The sequence below is a fragment of the Abramis brama genome (genome assembly GCF_963993115.1).
Source record: "Abramis brama genome assembly, chromosome: 21".
NCBI lineage: Eukaryota > Metazoa > Chordata > Actinopteri > Cypriniformes > Leuciscidae > Abramis > Abramis brama.
In genome coordinates this window covers 3978732-3992802 of record NC_139983.1, presented here as the reverse complement: position 1 = coordinate 3992802, position 14071 = coordinate 3978732, and the positions used below count along the sequence as shown (strand labels likewise).

The 14071-nt window shown below is 36.6% G+C and overlaps 1 protein-coding gene across 2 annotated transcripts; it reads right to left on the bottom strand.

Moving 5' to 3' along the window:
- Nucleotides 1-320: 320 nt before the first annotated feature.
- On the bottom strand, nt 321-13489 carry bmp4 (bone morphogenetic protein 4). 2 transcript variants are annotated; one of them, XM_084096020.1, is made up of 5 exons: nt 13265-13488; nt 10046-10168; nt 8176-8531; nt 2960-3835; nt 321-739 (listed from the first exon to the last, which is right to left on the bottom strand). In XM_084096020.1, exons 3-4 carry the CDS (start codon nt 8522-8524, stop codon nt 2982-2984), a joined length of 1203 nt encoding a protein of 400 aa, XP_083952146.1. In that variant the 5' UTR covers nt 8525-8531; nt 10046-10168; nt 13265-13488; the 3' UTR covers nt 321-739; nt 2960-2981. The 2 variants fall into 2 exon arrangements, with proteins under 2 accessions (XP_083952146.1, XP_083952145.1); XM_084096019.1 differs by lacking the exon at nt 321-739 and having other exon boundaries at nt 2453-3835; nt 13265-13489.
- Nucleotides 13490-14071: the final 582 nt, after the last annotated feature.

Sequence of the window (14071 nt, the reverse complement as noted above, 5' to 3'; positions counted from 1 at the left end):
AAGGAAACAACTGGAAACGTTACTGACAAAAGAACATTTATTATTATATTTATTTATTTTTTTGATTTATTAAACAATTAATTCCTGACAAGATTGTTTTGACTGGAGCGACTAACAACCACATGTTTTCAGAAACCAAAGTCAATGTTTTTTTTTACAGCAGTCAGGATATTCCATCATCATTTCCTAATGAATTCTAATGGAAATGTCCAGTGTAATGATTAGGCCTACAATATCCACTGAAACTTTCGAATAAAAGGATCCTATTGGCATTTCACTTTATCCTTAGATACTTTTTTTTTTCTTTTCTTTTTTTTCTTAGAGATTATTTTAATTTGGACTGAATCCAATTATGACGGAAATCCTTAACAGTATTTTTGACACGTGTTTATTTTCGCGCGAGCTGTAAGTAGCATCAGAGGATCTGGTCAGTTTAAGCCTTAAAGCAGAAAAGCATTTAACAAAAGGGTGAAAGATGATCGGACAATGATGCTTATTGACAGTTCAAAGGGCTTCCGTTGGAGTGCTGGAATACAGGCAGTAAATGAGTGATTAGAGCCTGACAGGCGTCTGTATTCAATCTGCTGATGGAGACACGCCGTCTCACCTTTGATTTGCGCTCGCGTCGCGTCGCCAGATCCACGCAAGTGTCACTCCCATTCAGACTCAGCGGTGCGCGTGCGTCACGCAGTCTAGCCGCTATTGTGCGGGTCAGACGGGCTGGAGCTGCAGGCCGCACCTGGAGGAGGACTCTTTTTTATTATGCTTTCATTTTCATTATTATGCTTCAACAACACAAACAAACAAGATACATTATCATATCTCTGAATATAACCGCAATTGTTCAGCCTTAGGTTGAGCAAAACTAGTACCAAAACAGAAAAATCACAATAAAACAAACAAATAATTACATACAAATAAATAGCCTACAAAATAAAATAAAATTGAAAAATAAATCAAAAGGGGCTTTTTAAATAAATTGTTACATATCCAAAAGAGAAATCACCTGGAGGATGACTGCTGTGAAAATGTGGAGCTACTAATGTCGGAATCCACTGGCAACATGCTGATATTGTTATTAGTTATAAAATCAGAGTCATGTTAACAGTTTCTTTATGATCTTTGCAGTGTCATGTCTAGGCTACTAATCACATTTCCCTCTTAGCTTTCTGCAGTGCAGGCCTTTGTCTAATCATATAAAGACTGCATATTCATTATTAATAATAATAATACAATTTGGTTGGTATGCAAACCTTGTCTTCTCTTAATCTAGACTAAAATGCCTTCCACTTCCAGAGAGGTGTGTTGATTGACAGCTCAAATCCCATTAAACCCTGTGATCTCCTCTTTAGATGAAGCCAGTCAACTTGTTTTCATACAATGTCACACAAATGCTCATCCGGATTACATTTCACCCCAAGATGAAAGGAAAAAATAATAACTTTTTGCACTGAAGCATTATTTTCATGAGAAGTGATCATTCTGATCTGTTAATCATTACTGTAACATAGACATTTTTTATTGTATTATGGTAAAAAAAAAAAAAAACTTCTTGGTAACATTTTATTTTTAGGTGACGTACTTGCGCGTTACTACATTTACTCACTATAGTAATAACAGTAAATTATGCATAATTGCAAGTAACTAACCCTAAACTAAACCCTAACCCTAACCATAACTCTATAGTTGCATTTAATTAATATTACTCAGTACTTATCTGAGGAAGTACAATGTAACTATACATCACCATAAAATAAAGTGTAACCATTTTTTTCCCTATTAAAATAATAAGTGTGGCATAAAATGTGCTTAATTGTCATTAACAGGGTTCTTAACATGTTCTTGACAGATTTTTTGAGTTTTCAGATGGATATCTTTGTTTCTTGATTCAAAATAATTAACACAAATTAATGAAACTTTATAGAACTTTCTCATGGCATATTTGATAAAACAGATAATTGTTTACATATTTGGATGTTGGTCTATAGAAGCACCCCCCCCACCCCACACACACACACACACACACACACACACACACACACACACACACACACACACATACATATTAGGCTATCCATAACAAATGACATGTATAATATGAAATAAATTATTACTTTTTCCCTTATATCATATCTATGTATAAACCGTTTGTGATTATAAGCGTAACTGAACCATGCAAATGAAAATACTTTAAAAGTGTGCAATTTAATGACAAACATATAGCAGAGGTTTGAATTGCTAAAATGCAAGCAATGCCTTTTCAGTTCATGAGTTCACAAAATATGTTTGAAGATGACTGGCATAGATACACAAGGTTTTAAAACTGCATTTGTTATATATATATATATATATATATATATATATCTGGCTGCCTTCCAGTGTGTGTGAGAAGCCAATATCATCCTTGAGTTCTTGAACCTTTGAAACAGAACAGCACACTACCTTAATCTCACATTGTTGTTGGAATGTTTCACAATTTATTTAACAACAAAGTTATTTTGGGAACATGTAAATCACATGCTGATGCAAAACATTAACTCACATCAATACAAATCTGATTCCTTTTACTGATATAGAAGAAAATCAGTTTTCCTAGGATTTCACACAGTGCTCTATTTTAAGTACACAAACGATGCGTTCTGATCAAATAGGGGGTTCGTTGGCTACGCATTTCTATTTTCGTGAATGTATATTGAATTAAAGAAATAAATACTAGCAGTAAATAAACTTTTAGTGGCTTCTAATTCTTCTAGCACATAGAAAAACCCTTATACAGTCTGATATACATTATGGAAAGCTGTACAGCTGAATTATAATTCAAATAAGGACACTTTTAAAAACATTTTTTTTTTTTACTTATGTTGATATAAATATATATTTATATATACTTTTTGTCAAAATATATGATCGAGACAAACACACATCTCAACACAGAAGTTATAAATAAGTGTCCACATACGGGTGTGAATGTGTCCCGTGCCTCAGCGGCATCCGCATCCCTCCACCACCATCTCCTGATAGTTCTTCAGCACCACTCGGTCCGTCTCGTCCAGGTACAGCATGGAAATCGCACTGAGCTCGGTGGGAACACAGCAGGCTTTGGGAATGTTGGTGTTCACCGAGTTAACCAGCGTCTGTACGATAGCGTGATTGGTGGAGTTCAGGTGATCGGCCAAGGGAAACGGACACTCGCCGTGACAGTAGTACGCCTGGTATCCCGGAGGAGCCACGATCCAGTCGTTCCAGCCCACGTCGCTAAAGTCCACGTAAAGCGCGTGTCTCCGACAGTTGCGGTTGCGCTTTCGGCCTCTTTGCTTGGGGCTTCGCTTCGCTCGCCGCGTTAGCGGATGACCTTTTCCGTCGTGCCCGAACGTGACTAGCAGTGGGCGGAGCTGGTCCCAGTCTTCATCCGGTATCGGATGCAGGGAACGGCTCACGCGTACGTGGCGTCCCTGGTGACGCCGGCTCGGGTTCAGGGGCACGAGCTCCACGGCGAGCCCGTGGTTTGAGCTCTTGTCACGGGTCCAGCGCAGCACGGCGGGACTCACGTCGAAACTCTCCCACCGGGTCGTGTTGTGGCGCACTAGCCGCGTGTCCAGGAGCTGCGTGATGAGCTGCCCGGCCCGCGGAGGCTTCAGCACCTCGTATATGTTTATCCGCTGGAGACCCTCGTCTCCCGAGTGAGCAGGATCTGAGGTTGCATCATCTATTTGTTGCCTGTAGATACGCAGCTCTGCGGTGGAAATGAGTTCCTCCTCTGGGATGCTGCTGAGATTGAAGATGAAGCGAAGCGGAGTCTCCTGAGAGCCGTCTGACTGCAACTCCTCCATGTGCTCTAGAGGAGAGACATCAGAGAACAGGTCAAGACCAAATGCTAATGACCCTACAAACCCTATTAAATCCACTGCTAAGTGTTTCATATGCAGATTTCAAAGGCCTCTAAATGATCAAGACTAAACTAAGGTTTACTTGATTATCCAGACATACGTTTTTAGAAAAAAATCTGATTGATAGTTTAGACTCTTTTATCAAGTAAATGTCTTTCAGTATAATTGTACAAACGTCCTCCTTCAGCTCGAGCTTCACGAGTCTTTCTGTGTCAAATCTGCACTGATTTATCAAGGAAACGCAAGAATAACTTTGATATTGTTAGTAATATTTCAGCTGGACTGAAGCAGCTTCGCTTTACTTGATTATCATACATCATTTATTATAAAAAAACATGCGTATCAAATATGATCATCAGACTTTTGAGGAAGGTTTATTTGTTCATCTCTCAATCATCATTGTATTGGACTACATTACATGTTTTAAAACATTTTGATCATAAAACTAAGCATTTAAATATCAGCTTACTTAGAGAGAGACTTCAGTGTTTCTATACTGTATAGACGGCTAGAAGTCTCCACTGAAAACATCATTCAGAAGAAGAAGAAACTGGCAAGAGACTCACAGAACATAAAATAAAGGAAGCTGAGTAATTTGGATTTTCAGATTAATAATGATATAGAAATTAATAACGTAATATTGTTGCCATGTCTGTCTTGTTGCTAGGCCAACCTATTTATTTCTTCTCAGCAGAAGCTTTCAAAATTGTTCTTAAATGTTTAAAATAATTTAATATTGTCGGCACCGATAGCCTTATGGGCCGCCGCTGCGCTTCGGGTGACCCGAGTTCGAATCCTGGCTCGTGGACCTTTCCCGATCGTGTCCCCTGTCTCTCTCCCACCTCACTTCCTGTCCACTCTATACTATCCTATCACAATAAAGGCAAAAATCACCAAAAAATAAATAAATAAATAATTTAATATTCACTTAATTGTTATTGGTCCGTATGATAATCGAGTCATGGAACTAATCACCCAGTCGGGATTCATTTTGTGATAATGACAGACGAACTCTTTATTATCCCATCCAGCAGGGGTGTCCAATCCTGTTTCCGGAGATCTGCCTTCCTGCAAAGTTCAGACCAACCTTGCTCCGACAAACTAATTTTCCAGTTTTCCTGAAGATCTTAATTAGCTGGTTCAGGTGTGTTTAATCAGGGCTGAAACTGAACTTTGTAGGAAGGCAGATCTCCAGGAACAGGATTTGAAGTGCCTTCACACTGTCCGTCCAAATCCGATTATTTGTGTATCCGATTGGAATCTGATCTAAAATTATTGCCTGTCTACAAAGTATCGCAACTGTTCGGATCTGATTTGCGTGTCCCGTGGCGCTCGTTCGTTTACCAGAATATCTGCATTGGTTTCTAGGCATACGCCGAAAACAACATCGACAACAGCAACATGTAGGGGTTTGCGATACAGATGCTGTCTCATTTACAACATGACAATGTGTAGCGACTTTCAGCATGTTTCCTATAACAGCGTCTGACATGTTTACGTTTTATGTAGTGTGAGAAAGTCACATAAACCACGCGTAATCCGATCAGAGTGGTCGGACTGAAACTGATATCCAGAAATGCGATTTGAATAGGATTTCAAACCACTTATGAATGTAGCACAAAAAGGATTCGTAAAATCGCATTTCATGTGATTTTTTGCTGTTCACACTTGCTAAATATGATCGGATTTCAATCCGGATTTGGACTGACAGTTAATTGTCATCCAGCTATTTTTTAAATAATTTTCTTCAATAGTAATCAACAGACATTCAAAATAACAATTTTTTTTTGTTTAAATAGTATTTTCACTTGACAGAGTGTTGTTGAAGTGCAGAACACTTACTGGCTATAGCTTTACTGACAGCAGCAATTATTCATTTTTAATTTTTTTAAATATTTCTTTTTTTTTTTCAAAACAGAAAAAATTGTGCATATTTTAAAAAGACTTCATAATAAACTTTAAGGTCTTTTGAAGTTGTCTTTATTTATAGTAAGTAAACTAAATAAACAATTGACTAACACAATCTATATATATATATAAGTTGTCTTTATTTATAGTAAGTAAACTAAATAAACAATTGACTAACACAATCTATATACATACATATATATATATATATATATATATATATATATATATTGAACTACATTAAGTCATTTTGGTTGGTGTATATTTATTAAGTATGGTCCTCATAATGAAAATATATATATATTTTTTTTTTTACTTTGTATGAATGTTTTGTCTTTGGGAAAATAAATATTTGGATTGATATCAAATCAAATAATTGAAGGTGTAATCTGTAAATATATAACAAGAAAAAAAAAACTTTAGAACATTTAAATGTAACAATTTAAAGTTGGTCCAAAGTACAATTTTTTTTAAGTGCAGACTGTGTTTGAAACTTTCACAGTTGCACACGATCCTTTATTTCAGTGTCTCTTCTCCACATTTTTTTATGAATTCTGATTCATTTACATTGAAAAAAGTAAATCATCTTAAATTAACTGGTTTTATTCAAGAAAAAAAAATGATTTAACATCACTGAATCAACCTTTATACATCAATTTATACCAGCAAAAATCATTTTTATGGGATAAATCAGGAATAAAATAGACTGTTTAAGCATGCCGATGGCCTTCTATCACCCTGAATCTGAACGTTTTTATTCTAGGAATCCTGTCTGCCTGACAGACCACATGGTTGGCAACAGGAGTTTATTTAGAAATCTGTAGAGTATAGCATTAAAAATAATTACATGTTGAGGAAAGTCCCTCAACAGGATCCACATGAAAAAGTATAAACTTTTTAAAATTCTTTTTAAATGCTGGGTTGAGTTTAAACTATCCCAATGTTCTCAGAACTTAGTGATGAACAAACGTTCCTCCAGTAACATTAATAGAATGTTCGCTCAAAGTTATCTAGTCTATAATAATGTTATCAAAATGTAGGCACAAAAACGTTTACACATCTGTCATTTAACTTTTCTTCTGAAATGTTTTAGTTGGATGTATCAGAGCATTCAGAGAGCATTCAAAACTAACGTTCCCATGATTGCAAAATGATAAAACGTGATGATGTCCTCTTAACGTTCATGTAACATTTAAAAAACTGAATGGAAACATAAACAAACAAACAAAGCGTTCTTAGAACCTATTTTTGTCGGCTGGGCAAGTACAATACATACAATACAATATACTTTATTGTACCCTTAGGGAAATTTGTCTTGGGCTCAGTGTATGCTGCATTTCCAAATAACAGACTAAATCAATCAATCAATCACATGCACACTACCAGTCAAAAGTTTTAGATCGGTAAGATTTTTAATGTTTTTAAAAGTCTCTTCTGCTCACCGAGGCTGCATTTATTTGATTAAAAATACAAACAAAAACAGTCATATTGTGAAATATTATTACAATTTAAAACAGCTGTTTTCTATGTGAATATATTGTGAAATGTAATTTATTCCTGTGATCAAAGCTGAATTTTCAGCATCATTACTCCAGTCTTCAGTGTCACATGATCCTTCAGAAATCACTCTGATATGATGATTTGATGCTCAAGAAACATTTTTGATTATTATCAATGTTGAAAACAGTTTTTTACATTTTTATTTCATGATGCTATGATGAATAGAAAGTTCAAAAGAACAGCATTTATCTGAAATCTAAAGCTTTTGTAACATTAAACACTACCCTTCAATAGTTTGGGGTCAGTGAGAATTTTAATTTTATTTTTGGGGGAAAGAAATTAAATAAATCAATACTTTTATTCATCAAGGATGAGTTAAACTGATCAAAAGTTACAGTAAAGACATTTATAATGTTAGAAAATATTCTATTTTAAATAAATGCTGTTCTTTTGAACTTTCTATTCATCAAAGAATTTTGACAAAAAATTGTACACAACTGTTTTCAACACTGAAAATAATAATGAATGTTTTTTTAGCATAAAATCAGCATATTAGAATGATTTCTGAAGGATCATGTGACACTGAAGACTGGAGTAATGATGCTGAAAATACAGCTTTGATCACAGGAATAAATTACATTTTAAAATATATTAAAATAGAAAACAGTCATTTAAAATTGTCATAATATTTCACAATAATACTGTTTTTTTTATTGTTTTTTATCAAATAAATGCAGCCTTGGTGAGCAGAAGAGACTTCTTTTAAAAACATAAACAATCCATACAGTGGAGCAGAGCGTCATATTGCACAGCTGAAAAGGCCACTGTTATTGCACGAATAAGACTAGCAATATATTGGTCAAAATCTCTGCAGTTTTACCTTCATGATGGAATCCTCTCACAGTGTTTGCCCGACTGGTGGAGCGTTCGGGATAGTGGAAGCTGAGGTCGTGGGCTCCGGCCTCGTCCGCCTCCCCCGACTGCAGTCGATACAGGTCCAGCAGGTACTGGGGCACGACAGTCGAGGTGCTGGGTCGCGGTCGCCTCTGAAGCCCAAACATGTGCAGGAGCGTGGCTTCAAAGTCCCGCAGCAGTTCATGACTCTGACCCAGGTGCTGAGCCGACACTTTCTTCTTCCCTTCCTCAGGTATTAGACTAGCATAGCTGCTCTCTCCCAGTAGGACTTGGCATAATAAAATAACCATCAGCATTCGATTACCAGGAATCATGATGTCTCTGGTGGGCGGTTGAACAAGAAAACAGAAAAGCAAGACTTCAGTGAAAGATGTTTGCCTTTTCTTTGTCACATTCAATGATGAAACCGCATGCCAAAAACATTTCCAGAAACAACAAAAACAAGTCAATTTTATCATTTAGGTCAGAAACAGACTTTATGCAAGTATTCAAAGGCTGAGTTGCGAGTCTCGTTGAACACGCTTAGCGTGACCTCCATACTCAAGGGGGCGACAAAGTTTCCTTCAAATAACTATATGTGTTTTTATTCAAGTAGCTTGTTATGAACATTTTGACTTAATTCACCATTGTTCAAACAATTTCCCCACAAAGATTTTGCAATGGTTCAAGTTGGATTCGACGCGTTGACCGACAGAAATCTGCTTGATTTTAAAGTGACTTACACGGCTACAATATTAATCTTTTTTGACTACAAAATCTCGCCGAATGTGACCGCATCTTTCCCACTGACTTACTGAGCAACATTCACTTCAAACTCTTGCTCCACCATGACAGTAGTTGAACTAAAACAATCATGATAGTCTGAAATGCATCCGACACGTTTCAGAATGCAACAATGCACAAAACCACACTGAAAATTTTTACTTGGAAACAAATTTCACACAGAAGTTGCTAGTAAATTTCACAAGTAATTACAAAGAACTGGCAAGTATCACATTAAATTAAACATAAAATTTGGGACTAGAAAGACCAAAATAGTATATTCGTAAAACTACTCCAATAAATGTACTAAAAAGTTCTCTAAAAGTACTGTAAAAGTGTTTCAAATCATGTACATGCACAGAGTATGTTTACACCTTATTCACAACTTTATAATTTTATTATAAGTTTATAATTCAATAGTTTACAACAATATAATGAAATGAGCTGAGAAATTTAAGGGATCATTTACCAAAAAATTTAATATATTTCTGTCATTATTTACTCACCCTCATGTCATCACTTCTTCCGAGAAGAAAATATATTCAAAGGAGTTCAAAAAACTTTGGACCCCATTGTCTTTCATTGTACACTTTTAAAACTAAAGGTTCCAAAAGTTTTCTTTTGGTTCCCCAAAGAACCATTTTTTCTTAATCTGAAGAATGTTTTAATAATCTGAAGCTTTTTCCAGTAAAGTAGAAAAAACTGCATGGATGTTCTTCATGGAACCATCGATGCGAATAAAGAACCTTTATTTTTCAGAGTTTATGGACAAAAAAACACTGAGATAAAAGTTTGGAATGATGTGAGGGTGAGTAAATGATGTCAGAATTTATTTCTGTGTGAACTATCCCTTTAAGGGTTAAACCAAACAGCAGTTTGGCAGTCACAACTGATGTCAAACAAAGATGGCAGCCTACAATTTTCAAGTGCACAAACCGCAAGATAAAACAGCTTAAAGCAAAACTCCTGATTGACCACTGTTTTTAGTAAAGAATGACTAAGCCTTTTAATTTGCAGCAAAAATGTAACAACCCCATCACACAATTAAGACTGGATAGGCGTAGTCCACTTACCGACAGAAAATAAAGCATGGGAAAACAGTCCATGTTTGTTGAGAGGTGATACAGGACGAGTTCCTCAAGCGAATGTTACGTCGTCCTGCAAGGCTGTTTAAGAACTGCGGTGAGATCCTTTTCCTGAAAGACAAGGGTTTATTTGTAAATGGAGTAAACATTTCAGAATAAGCATGGCATGATTGCAAGGCAAGAGTATATTTTCACTAAGAGCAAAATGCAAGTTTAGGCCAGACACCTTTAAGCAACTAAAATGCTGCCTGTGCAACACGTTATCATCGCTCATTTACAAGACTACCAGGTGTGAACACCTGAAAGGACGGCAATTCCAATTTACATACAAATAGAGGTTCGTCTGTCAACAAAGGGATCTCAGAACTGCCTCTTTTATTGATGGTCTTCTTACAAGTCTCTCTTAAAGAGTCTTTAAAAATCCCCCAACCCAGACTGGGCATGCAAGCGGCACCGTCCTGGTTTGTTAACTCGTAACATCCAAATACGTGCCAAAAGCAGAGTGCGTTTAATAGATATCTTGGTTGCAACCGTGCGACTCCACAAATGTGATTTTCAACAAATTATCCGAGCACAGAATAAATGCACTAATAACAATCACAAGTGCTTGGGAAAGGTCTCAGAAAACAACGTCATCACTGAAACCACAGCTGAACTCAATAGTTGTATTTTGTCATTTCTTGGACTTAGTTCTACTGGACCAAGTCCAACCATTACAGCAGGAATGATGCATTTTAACAAGAACACCGTGTGTGTGTGTGTGTGTGTGTGTGTGTGTGTGTGTGTGTGGTCACGAGTGTTATTTCTCTCTCCCCGTCTTCACGGGCTGTGATACTAGTGCTTGTCATTCTAGAGTGATATACCTTTAAAAAGATTCATAATGTCTGCAGTTTTAACAACAATGCTATTCAAACAGTTCATTATGTCGAAAGCAAACCATAAAAATGAGCGTAACTAAAAGACTTTGATCAGCCATGCCAGAAAACATGTAACAAAGCACAAACAATTGGTTTCTTCAGACCACCTACTCTTGTTTAAACGCCTACAGATACTGCCCTAAATATTTACAGAATCCCTTTTTGATGTGTTTGAAGATGGAGAGTAATGCATGTGCTTTTGCACAGTGTGGGTTTACAGTCCTTTAATTTGGCAGAGCCGTGTAAAGCTCACAGTGCTCGACTTTGCTCTACCCTAACCCTGCTTAATGAGATTAGGTTATGCACATGGTTCTTCAGATGTGTGGGACAGGGTATGGGGGAGTAACAGACAATATTGAGCAGCCAATGTTAGGATTCAACCTCTGACAAGTTTTATTCAGAAATCAAATCTGGAAGCCTGAGTAGCATCATGTGCATTTAGAAAACAAGACAGCTTAATTGCAGCTAATGCAAAGTAGCGTATAGCCTTCTGTGCTATATCATGTTCATAGGACATGCACATACATAATCTTATTGTTTGATCCCAAACTCATTTTTATCAAAACAAAAGAATAAAATTAAAACATGACGATATTAAAGTTAAGAAAACAACTCATCTAAATGTATCGTTGTCTCTCCCACATTAAAATAAACAAAAAATTACAATGTCCACCAATAACAAGGATTTTAATGGCTTTGCAATATAAGCAGCATAATAACAAAGTATGCAAGTACAGTATTATAGTACTGTAAGCAAATTCCACAAGAAGCCCTTTCTTGGCCTAAAAAAGGTTCAAGACCCTTGCTCTAGAGTCTAGACGACAACATCTGTTGATCTGTAATCAGTCGTGGACTGTCTGACTCTTGCAACAGTTTACTTTTAATGTCAAGTATTTGGTATAGAAAGATATTTAGAGTATCTTATTTTTTCTTTTGCTAGTTTCCACCTCCTTGAACTAAAGACAAAGATTCCTGCCAAATGGCTCATGGTTGCTGTGTCTCTTTATGTCATAATTTTGTCCCTCATAAAACCTTTCAGACGTGTTCTTATGCTTGACTGAGTGCCACCACTCTTCACTACAAGTCATTTAAGACAAAGTACAAGTCTTCAAAACATTCGTGGAGGTCAAATTTACTAGTGCATTCTTACACTGGAGACTGGTTTCACTTAACTTTTCAAATTAAGAATACAACTATTTTCTTTAACACTAACTTGAGATAAAAACAACATAAATGCTGTGTAAGCCTTGAGCTAGGGATGTGTTTGAATTGGATTCTTCACTGAAACCGGTGTCACAGTGATTTGGAACATGTTGAATTTTGTTGTAGATTCCAGAAGTAATCTTGATATGTTAGTGCTTTCCCAGCTATCAGAGCCCTGGCTAACATTCTGGCAAAGATCTCTCAATGTTAGGAACAGACATTCTTCCAGTAATGTTCAAACTTATCTGGTCTTTAATAATGTTCTCAATACATTAGCACAAAAATGTTATTTTATACATTGTTTATACGTTTTTTTCTGAAACGTTTTGGATGTGCATGTAACATTTTGTACATAAATGCCACTACTTGTTTGTGTCCAAAGTAACATTCCACTAATGCTTGCAAAATTCTAAAATGAAATGTGGTATAACAAAGAAAAAAAAAAACATTAGACGTTTTCATAATGGGAACATTAGCAAAACGTTACATTTTTGTTAGCTACGACCATAACTGTTAAGAGGTGACAACATACAGCAATTAAACTTGTAGTAACATGGTATTAGCCACCACATTAAAACATAAATTAAACATAAAATATATTTTCTGTTTGAATGAAATGCAACCATCCAGCCCAGTGTGTGTGTGTGTGTGTGTGTGTGTGTGCGGTCAGGTGTTTGCACGCGTTGGTGGTAAACTTGCAAACACATTTACCATAAACACCCCAGAGTGACTGAGCAACATATTGACATATTTAATGCCGTGTAACATTCCCAATACACCCAGTACAATTCTCTTATCGTGTACGCGACAATCCAGAAAGCTCCCGTGGATTATAATAATTGCGTCTCTCGACGTACAGACAAGTTTGTGGATTATAATGGGAGCATTCTAGTTAGATGTCTCGCCTGCAAAGAAGATGGGAAGTAAAGGATTTCCATATAGCTACACACAAAACGTCCAAAAAGCGTATTGAACGTGTATAATTGGGGGTTAAATAACCACGTATACCTCAGATAAAGTCATAAATCACTTCTTACTATGACCATATCTTTATGAATGCTGACTTCAATACGACATGCCAACTTACCATTGGTAGAGATGCGCACGGTATTCCTGAAGAGAAGACGTAAAACGGAGTTTTCAACGGAGTTCGCCTCACATAACAAAAGTCCGAGGCTGAAGGGAATGTTTAGGTCATTAGTTCCGCGTCATGTAGAAGATGAAGCCAGCAGAAGAAGTCCAGTGGATCTGTAGCTCCAGGAATATGCGAGAACGGAGAACATCACCGACTGATCCCGCATCCAGTTCTCCTGGCAGTTTTTATGTGACCGCCCAATGAAGTTCCTTTGCCTCCTCCCCTACTCTCTCAACCCACCGCACTTCACCCAACACCTCAGATAAACCCCAGAGAACGCAAACACACGAGATCTATTTCCTTCTGTAAGTTACATTCATGCACTACTAAATCCGCTGGAGTATGCAAACACATGCAATCTATTCGTTTTCTTCTCCCGAGATGTCATCACATGGGTTCAACACACTTGCATTGAGACTGGAACAGCGTGTGTGTTTATATTCCTGGGACCCAGGAATAGACTTTTGTCAGCTGTAGTGAACATTATATTTTAGTAGCCTACATTTCCCTGACAGCATAGGACATGTCACAGTTTTAAAAGAGCACATTCAGGGCTTTCCAGAGATACCACATGTTTGGAGGTTTCAACATGAAAACTCCATTCTGCTTTGTGTTTAAAATGCCTGACATGAATATAGTGATTAAAATTAGCACTCTTATGGAAATATGATATTTTATAATTCTCATTTAAATCTGAATAATCTTAATTTTTTTGTCATAAATCAACTTCTCATGAAAATGTTATGGGGTTTCTAATCA